Genomic DNA, 12,139 nt, shown 5'->3' with positions numbered 1-12,139 from the left:
TGTTTAAAGGCACATATTGCGTGTTTAAAGGCAGATAGTGCGTGTTTAAAGGCAGATAGTGCGTGTTTAAAGGCAGATAGTGCGTGTTTAAAGGCAGATAGTGCGTGTTTAAAGGCACATATTGCGTGTTTAAAGGCAGATAGTGCGTGTTTAAAGGCAGATAGTGCGTGTTTAAAGGTACATAGTGCGTGTTTAAAGGTACATAGTGCGTGTTTAAAGGCAGATAGTGCGTGTTTAAAGGCACATATTGCGTGTTTAAAGGCAGATAGTGCGTGTTTAAAGGTACATAGTGCGTGTTTAAAGGCAGATAGTGCGTGTTTAAAGGCACATATTGCGTGTTTAAAGGCAGATAGTGCGTGTTTAAAGGTACATAGTGCGTGTTTAAAGGCAGATAGTGCGTGTTTAAAGGTACATAGTGCGTGTTTAAAGGCAGATAGTGCATGTTTAAAGTTCTTAAAGTCCTAATAGTTGTCATATGGGGGTCAGCCTTGGTTGTGGAGCCTGATGGCTACCAGCATGAAGGACTATTATACTAGTAATGTGACAGAGAGTGGAGGAGCCACTTTAGAAAAATAGACAAAGTGGTTGATCCTCTGTGAGATTATGTTGCTTTTACTGCCTTTTTATTTATTTTTTTATTTATTTTTAATGTGCTGAATATGCATAGTGCAGTTGGGTGGTGCATTTTGCAACGTGACTTGGTCGCAGGACTCCATCTGTCACTTTGGAGTCACGTCCAAAAAAGAGAGAGAGAGAGAGAGAGAGAGAGAGAGAGACTCCTCTACGTCATGTTTTTTTTTTTTTTTTTGGGGGGGGGGGGGGTTTACATTGTCCTTTGATATTGCAATATATTGTTATTAATTGTTTTTTATTTGTTTGTTTGTTTTACTGACACAACAAACAAATAAATAATTACTTCTTTATTGTTTTCTTACATTTACATTTACATTCATTTTCTTTTTAAATATCTATATATTGTAATTTGCTTAATGAATTATATATATGTTTTGGTTTTTATTTTGTTCTTTTTTAATTTTTATTTCTTATTGAATTGACGCTTTGGCAATATTGTCCACCTGACAGTCATGCCAATAAAGCAAATTGAATTGAGAGAGAGGATATAAGCACGTGGACAAAGGGACAAACCCACTGTGACCTCGTGAACTACACACGGATGTTGCATGGGGATTTTGCCACGCTCTGACGCACAAATGTTAAATTATGGATGATGGAATCTGCAACATTAAGGACGTTGCTGTGTTTGTCCACTAGATGGCGTCCAAAGCTTTAAAAACAGACGCACAGAGACACCACCAGGTCCACAGTAGATTATACATATTTCACTTTGGAGTATTTTCTTTCAAACCTATATTTGAAAAATAAATAATAATCATATATTGTTAATGTAGACAGTCATAAAAAAGCATTCGTTGCAATCTGAGGTCAGATTAAAATAGAGTTGAGTGAGTTTTTTTTTATAATTATTTTTTGTTCATAGCCTCTACAAGAGCATAAACAACAACAGAAATAAAACAGATGTGACAGGAGAGGTCAAGAAGCCATAAGCCTTATGCAACTTCTAATATATAAAACATGATTTAGCAAAATACACATAAATACAAGGAAAATAAATGATAGGGAAAAATGAAAAAGGAGAGAAAGAAAAGAAAAATGAATTAGACAATTTCTTGTAATATTTCTGAAAAGATTGCAAACTCTTGATCATTTTTACTTCCATATTTGTGCACCATGATATCTGAGGTAATAATGGCCATGTCTGGTTGTAGAAGATGGTTAACGTGTCTAGATATCAATATTTTTAGACTGACATTTCAGTACTCATTGGTTAATCATCAGCCATCATAACTATAAACATTTAGTGTTTCTTTTAGTAATTGTATTGATGTCAGGGTGGAAAAGTCCCTGAAGCAGCATTTAGACCTTGTGATACCAGCGGCCTCATAGATTGTCAGTTGCAGGGGAACTCTGATATATTAGTCTTGTAAATGAGTTAACTAATTATGTGATTAATAAGAAAACACAGAAATGGAGTTAATGAACTGTGAAAGTATGAATTGTAGACTCAGACCTTCATGAATACCTGTTAAGAATACCTGTATGTCAAATGCACATTACATTGGGTCACATTTATACAGTTAAAGTGAAATACAAGTACTGTCCAGCTGTAGCTTTTAATCATGGCTTGCTATACAACTTCACCTACACAGGTGTTCCCAGTTATTCTGGCTGATTAGACTTCTGATGAGGTCAGAGGACTCAATCTACCAATAAGAATTCAGAAAGGGAAAGTTGTCCCACCCTAACAGGAGAGTGAGGGAGGTGTCAATCGAGCAGTCTTTCACCTGAGGAGGCCTAATCAGGTACAATAATTAAAATCACCTGTGTGCATTTACCATCTCCAATCCTTTGCCTTTTTTCCCCCTCATTATATGAAGAATTCTGGGAGTAGGTTTTGCACTCCAAATCTGCAGATTATGCAACAAAACAATAACTTCAGTGCCTCGATGTCACTGTCAACTAATGAATTTAAAGTGCTTGAGAATGTTAATTTGCTACTGACACTGTGGACAAACAAACATAATACATTAGCTCTCCTGGATGGATTTGTTTCCCTTTGTGGCAGTAGCACTAGTTGTTTAACTTTTTGCATGCCAGAGAGATTATAATGTCTGATTTTATTGTGTTAGATGAGAGAGCAGACATGAACTTGAAGTTTAGGAATGTAGAACTCTTCAGAGTTAATTTATAAATCTAATTATTGTAGAATATACTTGATTATTTGGGAACATAAAACATACTGAAAAGTGCCCTGATAAATGCTGTCAAATCCACATTGATAACTCATCCTCTGTTCTCTCTGAGTGATTTGGAGTGAAGATCTTATTTTGACAGAAAAACTTTAAAATGCAAAAAGGCTGGGAAGATGAACCGCGAAATGAGAAGTCTGGGGAGGTTTATGGATATTTGAAATCGTCCCCCATTAAGAATTTCTGACTGCATATGAGAAATGACTTCTCTGTTCAGTGTCACTCAGAATACATTTTTGGCATCTTGAAAGTGGTGAGCGGTGGAGAGGGATGGATGTCGATTTTGGTTCAAAACTAGCTCAAATTAATAGCAAAAGTCTGCACATTAAATTCAAAGCATTTACAGAGAGGGAACACTGTTGTATTGATGCTGTAAATGTATTAGATTATCATTGTGGCATTCAGACAAGCTGCTCAGTTATGAATGTGCATTAGAGTTGATGCAAAGTGCAGAAATATTTAGACTAATTCTTCACTTCTGTCAGTATGTTAGATTATAACCCTGCAGGGATTTCTCATAAGGATCTGTAAAGGTTTTTTTTTACCCCACATTTCCCAGTTTTTGCCAGTATCATGTGGTGTGAATCACTGATGATATTTGTGCATTATCTACTCCAGTCGAAATGGATAACATCTTATTAGAAACACAAGGCATCCAACAGTACAGCAGCATCAGCATCTCTTCTTGAGCACTGCTGTGCTTTGTGGCTCTCTTCTCTCTGCATGATGTCTATTGATCACAAGCAATCTATAAGATGTGCTCTTTTATCACGTTGACACAGTTTATAGAGCGCCTCTGTCTGAGCGCTTTAAAGAGTTTCGTGCGTTTTTACGCATAGCTCCATCGCCAAAAACAATGTTGACGTTGCCACACATCGGCTGCAGAAAACGCAAATTCTTCAAGTATAAACAACACCATGATTCCATGAATGATTTATTATGTTTGCTGTCTTGCAGTGCACCTTATAGTAAAACATAATTTTTTTTTTTTTTTTACAAAATGCAGCTAGTAATTTTCCTTTTACGCAGCTATAAGTTGAGATCTGACAGGAATAAGTAAAGAGGGACACAAATAGCCCACACCTCACCTCCATACCATTATTGACACACAGTACACCGGAACTGATGGACTGTAAAGCTGTGCAATATGCTGCCTTCCACTGTATAATTGTCTGAAATATATTCATTATTTCCTTTTTTAAAATATTTTTTGAGAGCAGAAGTTTTGCAAAAAACAATCTGTATTTTTACAAGAAATATTTTTAGAATTCCATGAAATCCTTTTCTTCTAACATAAATGAATTGTTAAAATAGAGTCATAAACATCTAAAAAACAGAATAATTATCTTTAAAAAAATGATCAAGAAAAGCTTAAATACAGATAATTACGATTGTGATTACAAAAAATACTGTAAATCTATGACCATTTACATATAAATCACAAATGAACCATGTAATTTTTACATTTTTCTTCTGTCATTTTGAAATACAGACAAAAAAATGTAACATTTCTTGAAAAAAACAAAAAAAAACAGTTTTTTTTTTACAATGCACTTATAGGTGCAAATGGCAAATAAAACTCTTGAATCTTGAATCTTGAATCCAATATAACTGCACTTCATGTCAATTTGTGCTCGACTGGTTGAGCGCAAAAGGAGCAGGTCAATAAATTATGTTAATGAGTCGTGGGCAGATTGGAGGCGTGTTGAGGGTGAGCATGCCTGCACCGTGGAAAAAAAGCTCCGAGTGGTAAAGCTGTCTCCAATGCATGCGCACTGCCGTGGATTTCCCCAGCCTCTCCTTCTACTTTATTGTGCATTATAGCAATTTCCTCTGCAGCAGACTACTGTGCAAAAAGGGGGGCTCTCGGCGCAACAAGTTTTTGCAGGAGCCAGTCAGTCAGTCAGTCAGTGCAGGTTGACTTGGAAGTGAGGAGCTCCACTCATCTATTATCTGTCACCACTAGAAGTACGTGAACGCCTCGCGCACGCTGCCAGGGCAGGCGCATCTCACTCACACGCGCAGCAAGACCATTTGTGTGCCTCTGTGCCACAAATTCGTGACTAGCGCACCAGATAGATGCAGTTCGCGTCTAGTTGAATTGGAGACCGCAGGAATCGAGAGGAGCATCTCTAAGTGCGTGGTGGGTAAAGATGGAGAAAGAAGCGGTGGTGGTGCCACAGAAGCGACAACAACGTTGCCGCACAACAACAGTGCTGAACATCATCTCGTCTCTGTGCTCGGTGTTGTCCGTCGCCTTCTGCATCCTCCTGAGCGTCAACGCGGCTGATATTAACAACCGGGTCGTGGATTTGGAGAGTGGGAATGGACAGGAGCGCACCTTTATCCGCGCTCCAGGTTACTCCATGGATGATTTGAATTCATTGGTTGAACAAAGAGTGGATGATCTGCTCTCTCAGGTAAAATTGCCCTTGTTTTTTTATTTTTTATGTTTATTTTTTTTTATTTAAGGTTAAAGGAATACATACACATACTTGTAAAGGGACGTACAGACAGCAGCAACAACATATATAAACAAAAAAAAAGAAACAAAAGAAAAAAAAAAAGTACTACCCGTTGTAATAGTGCAAAAAAGTGCAAAATTGCACTTATTAATTGCATTTTAACTGCCTTTTAAACTGACACCAAATGCCCCCTAGTTTAATTTCATTGAACGCATCATGTGCATATGAATGAAACTGGTCTTCTTTTGAAAATTTCAGCGCTCCTATGAACATTTTGTCAAGATTCGGACTGCCAGACAAGCTGCACCTGAATGCAACTGCCCTCCAGGTAAATAAAACTACTTCCCATAATGCATTCTGGACATGTGGCTGTCTGCTGGATTTGAAGCCTGTTTGTGTGACTCACACCAGAGTTGATGTGAGAATGAATGGAAGCTTTTTTCTGAACAGGTAGTTTATTTCATTGATGACACATGCCAGTTTGCCTGGATGGTGTTGTTGATAGTATTGGGGGAAGGTCTCTGCTGTGAAGGATGCAGACAGCTGACTGGCCATCACACTTAACAGAAAGAGAGGTATTTAACAGCAGCCTATACATAGAAGTGCTGAGAGGTTGTTTGAACTGTCTGCTCACTTGGAAAAAGAAAAATGTTGAAATTCACATTTCCCGCCAGTAGATGGAAACATTTATTCCTTCAGTGTGTGGGGGTCAGCAGCATTCTGATCATTTTGGGAGGAGGTTAGTTGGTGCAGCCAGTGTGGGAGATGCTGCTCGAGGATGTTGGAGGGAGTGATAAACAATTTGAGCCGCAGAATACATTTTTTTCCTGACTTTTTAAGTTGGCATTTATACTATTGTGCATCATTGTCAGATATCACAATGCTGCTCGTCAATGATTGACAGCTCCAGTAAGAATGAGAAAAGAAATGTTATAAAGAACCCTGCAGGTGTTTTTTTTTTTTACAATATAGATACAGAATTGCCACCTCATAATCTATAATTCTAATGTAAAGTTCAGATGGTTGTGTAGTTTAAGATGTCAATGAGTCCATTAAGAATGTTTTACATCTGTAATACATCAACTAAGAGTTGTGGACATAACAGATTATGATCTTGAAGATCCATTTATTGTATCATATGGCGTGTTTTTTTTCCATTTAATTTTTTTGGTTTAGGTCAAAGGAATATCATGATCTCTGTTGAATGAAAACCACGTATCTCCAATTTAGATGATTTGAAATTTGTCAGAAACTGAAGGATTAAGTGTACCTTAATTAGTTGAGAAACCTATCCTACTTCTGAAGCTAAATAAACCATTTAAAAATCCAACAACCCAACAGATGAAAAATGCTAAAAGAAATTCTTAGTTGACGAACACACAATTGATTAGTTCATTCAATCGACAGATCTGTAAAACTGAGTTTCTCCACAAAGAATCACACAAAAGCACCACTTTAAATCTTGTTTAGCAGAGATGTGCTCATAAGTTTCTTGGAAATAAGTCATTCAGCATGAAAAAAAGCATAAAAAATTATTAATCAACTCAAGAAATCTTATTTGACTAAGACCAAAACGACAGATTAGTCGATTAATCGACTAAAAGGGGGCAGCCCTAACAATGGCATTGCTATAAATCTGAAAACCGGAATGTTTTAGCTCATAAAAAGCTGACATTTTGTACTTGCATTGCTTTCGTAGCACAGTGAGGATATGTGAATTACCTTAGGACTCCACCAGATGTATATTTGAAGCGTTTGCTCGAAGCATTTTGTGCTTTTCTTTTTCATGTGAAATACTCAAACCCCTCAAAAATGCCTACAAGGTCAGCATCAGTTTTCAGAATACCAAACAGGATCCTCAGCCCTGCTCAATTTGGATAAAAGGAGTCCTTGAAATCAGAATCAAGTGTAATATCTTGCCTTTAATAACACGTCACTCTGCATGGCAGCAACACATGTGCTCTCAATGAGACACATGTGAACATTATGCTTGTTTCTGGTTGTCTGTATAGCTATACACGGCACCGGGTAGACTGGATGCTGCACGAAAGTGACATGTTTTCACAACTTTTTGAAAGCCTGATGCAGATGGATCTGTGTGCACATCACAGCCTCAAGTCAACTCCAGCTGGGAATGTAATACAATAAGGGTGGACATACTGTAGGTGACCTCTCTGGAAAGGTCGTAGATGTGTGACAGTGTGCAGAGTAGCCTCGTGGTCGGATTTTTGGATGGACAATCCAGGTGTCGGAAAGCATCTGTGCTGCAGGACTGAAGTGTCCTTGAGGCAGGATGCAGGATGCAGGATGCAGGATCTGTACTAAAGCCAGGGACTGTTCTGCTGTTGACCTCTGACCTCTCTGTTGGAAGGGTGACAAAAAGATTCTCCAACCAGAAACAGAAACACTATAAAATTATCACTACATCTATCATAATCAGACATAGGTGAAATAAGACTGGTGAAATAACCCTCCACATTTTTTAGTCTTCACAAGTGGGTTCATCAATTGCGAATGAGTCATCTGCTGAGTAGAAATGCCTGAATTAATGAGACACGAGTACTGGAAGTATTAACCATAATGAGACTCTCACAATCACGCTGCTCTCTGTTCTCGATCCCTATCGAATGTCTGCTATTTATTTGCTCCCACCGCATCTCTGTAAAGGGCAGGAATAAAACAATGAAAACATTTCACATCAAATGAAGCTCGGCGACCCTAAAGCTAAGGCGGCACCGAGCCCCATCTTGGAAACTGGCATGTGATTAAATTTTTTCGTGTCCAGTGCTTATCCCATAGTTTTTAAACTATGGTTACATAAAAAACACATATATCATCAGGATACTTTGAAGAATCCGTAGTGTATTTAATATTGTAACATTCCTGCAGTGTAAGTGTATTACACATGCAACATACTTTGTTAATGCTTTGGCTTTTTCGGGCCAAATCTCTTTATATGAATGCTGAATGGGTTCACTCAATATTTATCCTCTCTTCTGTCTAGGAGACAGCCCGTGGCTCAGATGTGGCTTCTTTTTTTTTTTTTTTTTCTTTGAGGGGAGGACCGTAATGTGCTTTTCACAGTCTTCACTTTATTGCTGTCAAAGAAGATGGAGTGGTTGCAAAGACAGAGCAATGGTCCATACAGCTTCAGGATATTTTATGGGTTGTTTCTGAATCATATAGGAAGTTTTTTACCATCTCCATCTTTATCATAGTGAACCTGAAGTATGTTTTTATTCATGCTGATGTAATTCTTGGTTAACGGAGGTGACGTTTCTTTGCCATTTGTCATTCTAACAGTGTCTGGTATTGCTGTCGTTTAGCACGGTTATTAGCTTCTGAGTGTCTAAAACACTTTGGCTGTGATTGTTTCTGGCCACAGTAGCGTCTTGGCTCTAGGGATGTCAGTGTTGGTTGGGCGGGCAACCACTTTGGTCCAGACCATAGACTGTATATAAGAAGTGGAAGTGGAAGAATCGTGACGTCACCCACTGGTTTGTGGACTGTCGTTTTGAAGCCTTGAGTTCAACATTTTGGCTGTCGCCATGTTGTTTTTTTGCAACCAGCAGTGACACGAGAGGGTGGAGCTAAGTACAACTGAACGCTGAATAAGATATTTTTAAGCTACCAAAAATGTTATAATTTACTTTCATGAACTGAAAACACACTGTGAAAGGGTTAAAGTTGTAAGACGAAAAAACAGTCAAATCCCAGACTGGACAACACCGTGGTAGCGACCTCTCAATCACAAGGTAGCCCCGCCCTAAAGCATCCCCTGCTTTATGGTCTATTTGACTCTAAATGGGACCATAATTTACTAAATCAACATCATGCTGCATCGAAGAAGATTTGAAACTAGTGATTGAGACCATAAACTCATATTTAATGAGGTAATAAATCAAGTGAGAAGTAGGCTCATTTTCTCATAGACTTCTTTACAATCAGACTTCTTTTTGCAACCAGAGGAGTCGCCCCCTGCTGGCTGTTAGAAAGAATGCACGTTTAAGGCACTTCAGCATTGGCTTCACTTTTCAGACCTGGGGGTTGCCGTCTGGTTTAGACTGAAATATCTCAACAACCATTAGAAAGGTGTCCATGAAACTTGCAACTAAAAGTTTAAACTAACTAAAAGTTTGTATCTCGACAACACTTCGATGGATTGCCGTGAAATTTGGTTTGGACATTCGTGTTCCCCTCAGGATGAATAGTAGCAACTTTGTTAATCCCTTAACTTTTCATCTAGTACCATCATCAGGCCACAATTTAATTTTGTCCAATACTTTGGCCAGTATTTTACAAGAAGAATGCTGAATAAGAAAAGACGATTGATTTTGATATTCTTTTTTTCACTGTTGGACTGAATTGCAAGTCTGATGATGTTGTTATTGAAGTGCAATGCTAAATTTGTGAAGTACTCCTTTAAGTAGGGACCCCGCCTGCGCCGCATTTGCATGTTGAACCCTCGTCAGTTTGAAAAACAGCTTTTACACCATACATTTGGTGTAAATAGTCTTGGGCCTAGGGGGAGAAGCAAACCAAGTCGGTGTGAAATGTCTGAAGTCACACCCACTCAGCGTGCCACACCGTGAAGCGAGCCTCCTCCTAATAATTGTTTCATCATTGGCAGGTAGTTTTGCTTTTCAGTTTTTTGTGTACCTTCTCCTCCCCTGTGAGCTGCATTCCACGCAGGGCCTGTTGTTTAATGGGACTATAATAAAATGTGCAGTCAGCAAGCACTGGTGCTTTTGCTCTTTCCCTGTTTACTCACCCATACACCTCAAACTCCCCCTCCCACCCATATCCCCCTTTTCCCACTCTGCAGCATTTCTCGCTTCAAAAAGCCTGGCAGCTAAACACCGGCCAAAGTGCTCTTGGGAAAACATACAACTTGTAATGTGCGGGACTTTTGTTTTTCCCCACTAAACACCCCAACGTTGGTTGTCGCAGGCTGTGGGGGCGGCAGGGGGTCATAATCAGCTGCTGTTGTGTCTTCAGATTTCAAAATAAAACCAGATGCAGCAATATCTGTCTGGCTTGCTTTGTCAAATCCAGATTTGATTCACTTCAGCAGAGGCGAACCTACACACACACAGCCCACAAAAATCCTCAACCTAATCACTCCTTTTCAACTCCTCGTGGCAAAGCTGGGCTCCAATCCCCCCTTCCGCCTCTCAAAGTGTGTAATCCCAGCGGCCTGATATAGTTACAGTTGTGCCAATCCCCTCCGATATCCTCAACTCAGTGGGCAACTGGTAATTAATCACTGACAGCTTTTGAATTTGGCCCTCTGTGTGGTTTGGTGCTGGGAGGTGCCCTAATGGCCATGTAATTACTGAGTGCTAGGTAAAGCTAAGCAGACTTCCAGGTAGCCACTGCGGCCAGCTGCTTTTGGTTAGGTGAGTCAGGTTAGGCCGCCTTTTGTGAGCAAGCGAGGCCGAGAGCTGGAGCCTGGGAAGCCTTTTGCCTGGAGGCAACGGCGAATGGGCAATTATGATTTTGATTGCTGCTAAATTGCTTAACAGGGTATCTACATGTAAATCATGAGCGTAATGTACTCATAATAACATCTTGCAGGGACCACTTTGTGCACGAAAAGCTTGACTCATTCAGCTCCGATTTTTTTTTTTACATCGCTCCCGATAAATGAACATGGCGTGATTTATCACGGTGAATCATCAGAAGTGGTGCATTTGCTACTAATTTTCAATTCTCACACAAGGTTTATTATAAAGGGCAGGATGCTGGAAATAGCACAGATGGTCTCTTTATACCTTTTGACACAGCAGGTTTTTATGGGAGATGATGAGGCATGCCAGCTGAAAGCACTCGTAATGAGAATGACTGTGGGGTTTGAAAGAGTGGCACACTTTTTTCCTCTTTTTTACTATACATTAACCTGAGGCGACACTCTGAATGGACGTGATTTTTATATGAGCTGTGATGAATGGATGGACGGACAACAGCACTCTGCTGGAGATTGAAGTACCTCGGGCTGGGAGAATGGGGACGGGGCCAAAGGAATGGAGGAGAATCGAAAAGCGCTCGTGCCTAATGGTTCGTCTCATGTGTCCTTGAACATTTCCTGGCGGTGGTCCTCCAAATCGTCATTTTGTGTGGAATAAAGTAGGAAGCTTGGAGATCCTGTCTTGGCTGCTCTATACGGTTACTACTTGGAGCTAAATGAAGGGGTTTCCGTCACCGCAACATAACGGCCCACCCCGCAAATGAATAAAAGAATTGTCTCCCCGTTTTGATTTGACATGCATTTCGCTCCAAAAACAGGCCGCGTTTGTGAGAGAATGAATGTTTTCCCTTTAGGGTTGATTGCACTTTCTGCATCATCAAAGCATAAAGTTGGACAATGAGATTCAAACTGTTAGAGGTGGAGCAAAATTATTCCAGTGTGGTTTTGTGCCTTGAAGATTCAATAAGCTCTTTGTCAATGGATGTCAGTCAAGTTGTTTGGTTACAGTCGAATGGTTTTCCTGGTGGATGTGCTGCATTAAATCTTCTTGGTCCTCTCCGGCATGATGTTTGAGGGAAGGTCAGACTCTTTAGTGTATCCAGTTGTTGGTTTCTCATGGAGATGCTGTCTTTTTATCCTGCACGGAAGCACATTTGTTGTTTAAACATTGAGGAAAAGAATTAAGAAGAATCACGGAAGGGTCATTTTGGTGGCGGTGACACAACCTTACCCGTCCTTCCATTGCCCTGTAACCTCCAGTGCGGGAGGGGGAATTGGTTCCCTTTGATGCTCCTTCTCCCAGGATCCAGTGCTCCTCTGTCAGAGCTGGGTGGCAAATCCTCCACAAAAGACGGCTCACAAACCCTCTGCCTCATCTG

General features: G+C 39.8%; 1 protein-coding gene across 14 annotated transcripts in view; it reads left to right on the top strand.

The window, feature by feature from the left end:
* Positions 1-4,481: 4,481 nt before the first annotated feature.
* LOC119481199 (collagen alpha-1(XXV) chain) overlaps positions 4,482-12,139 on the top strand; it is a 178,416-nt gene continuing 170,758 nt past the window's right edge. For 6 of the 14 annotated variants that reach the window (XM_037757931.1, XM_037757932.1, XM_037757928.1 and 3 more), the window contains exons 1-2: positions 4,484-5,248; positions 5,552-5,621. In XM_037757931.1, the coding sequence (XP_037613859.1) occupies positions 4,982-5,248; positions 5,552-5,621 (337 nt within the window). In that variant the 5' untranslated portion in view covers positions 4,484-4,981. Of the gene's footprint in view, positions 5,249-5,551; positions 5,622-12,139 lie in introns of all 14 variants that reach the window. The other 8 variants (XM_037757926.1, XM_037757923.1, XM_037757925.1 and 5 more) reach the window with 3 other exon arrangements.

This window comes from Sebastes umbrosus, chromosome 22, assembly GCF_015220745.1.
Source record: "Sebastes umbrosus isolate fSebUmb1 chromosome 22, fSebUmb1.pri, whole genome shotgun sequence".
Taxonomy (NCBI): domain Eukaryota; kingdom Metazoa; phylum Chordata; class Actinopteri; order Perciformes; family Sebastidae; genus Sebastes; species Sebastes umbrosus.
This window is presented reverse-complemented; position numbering and strand designations above follow the sequence as displayed.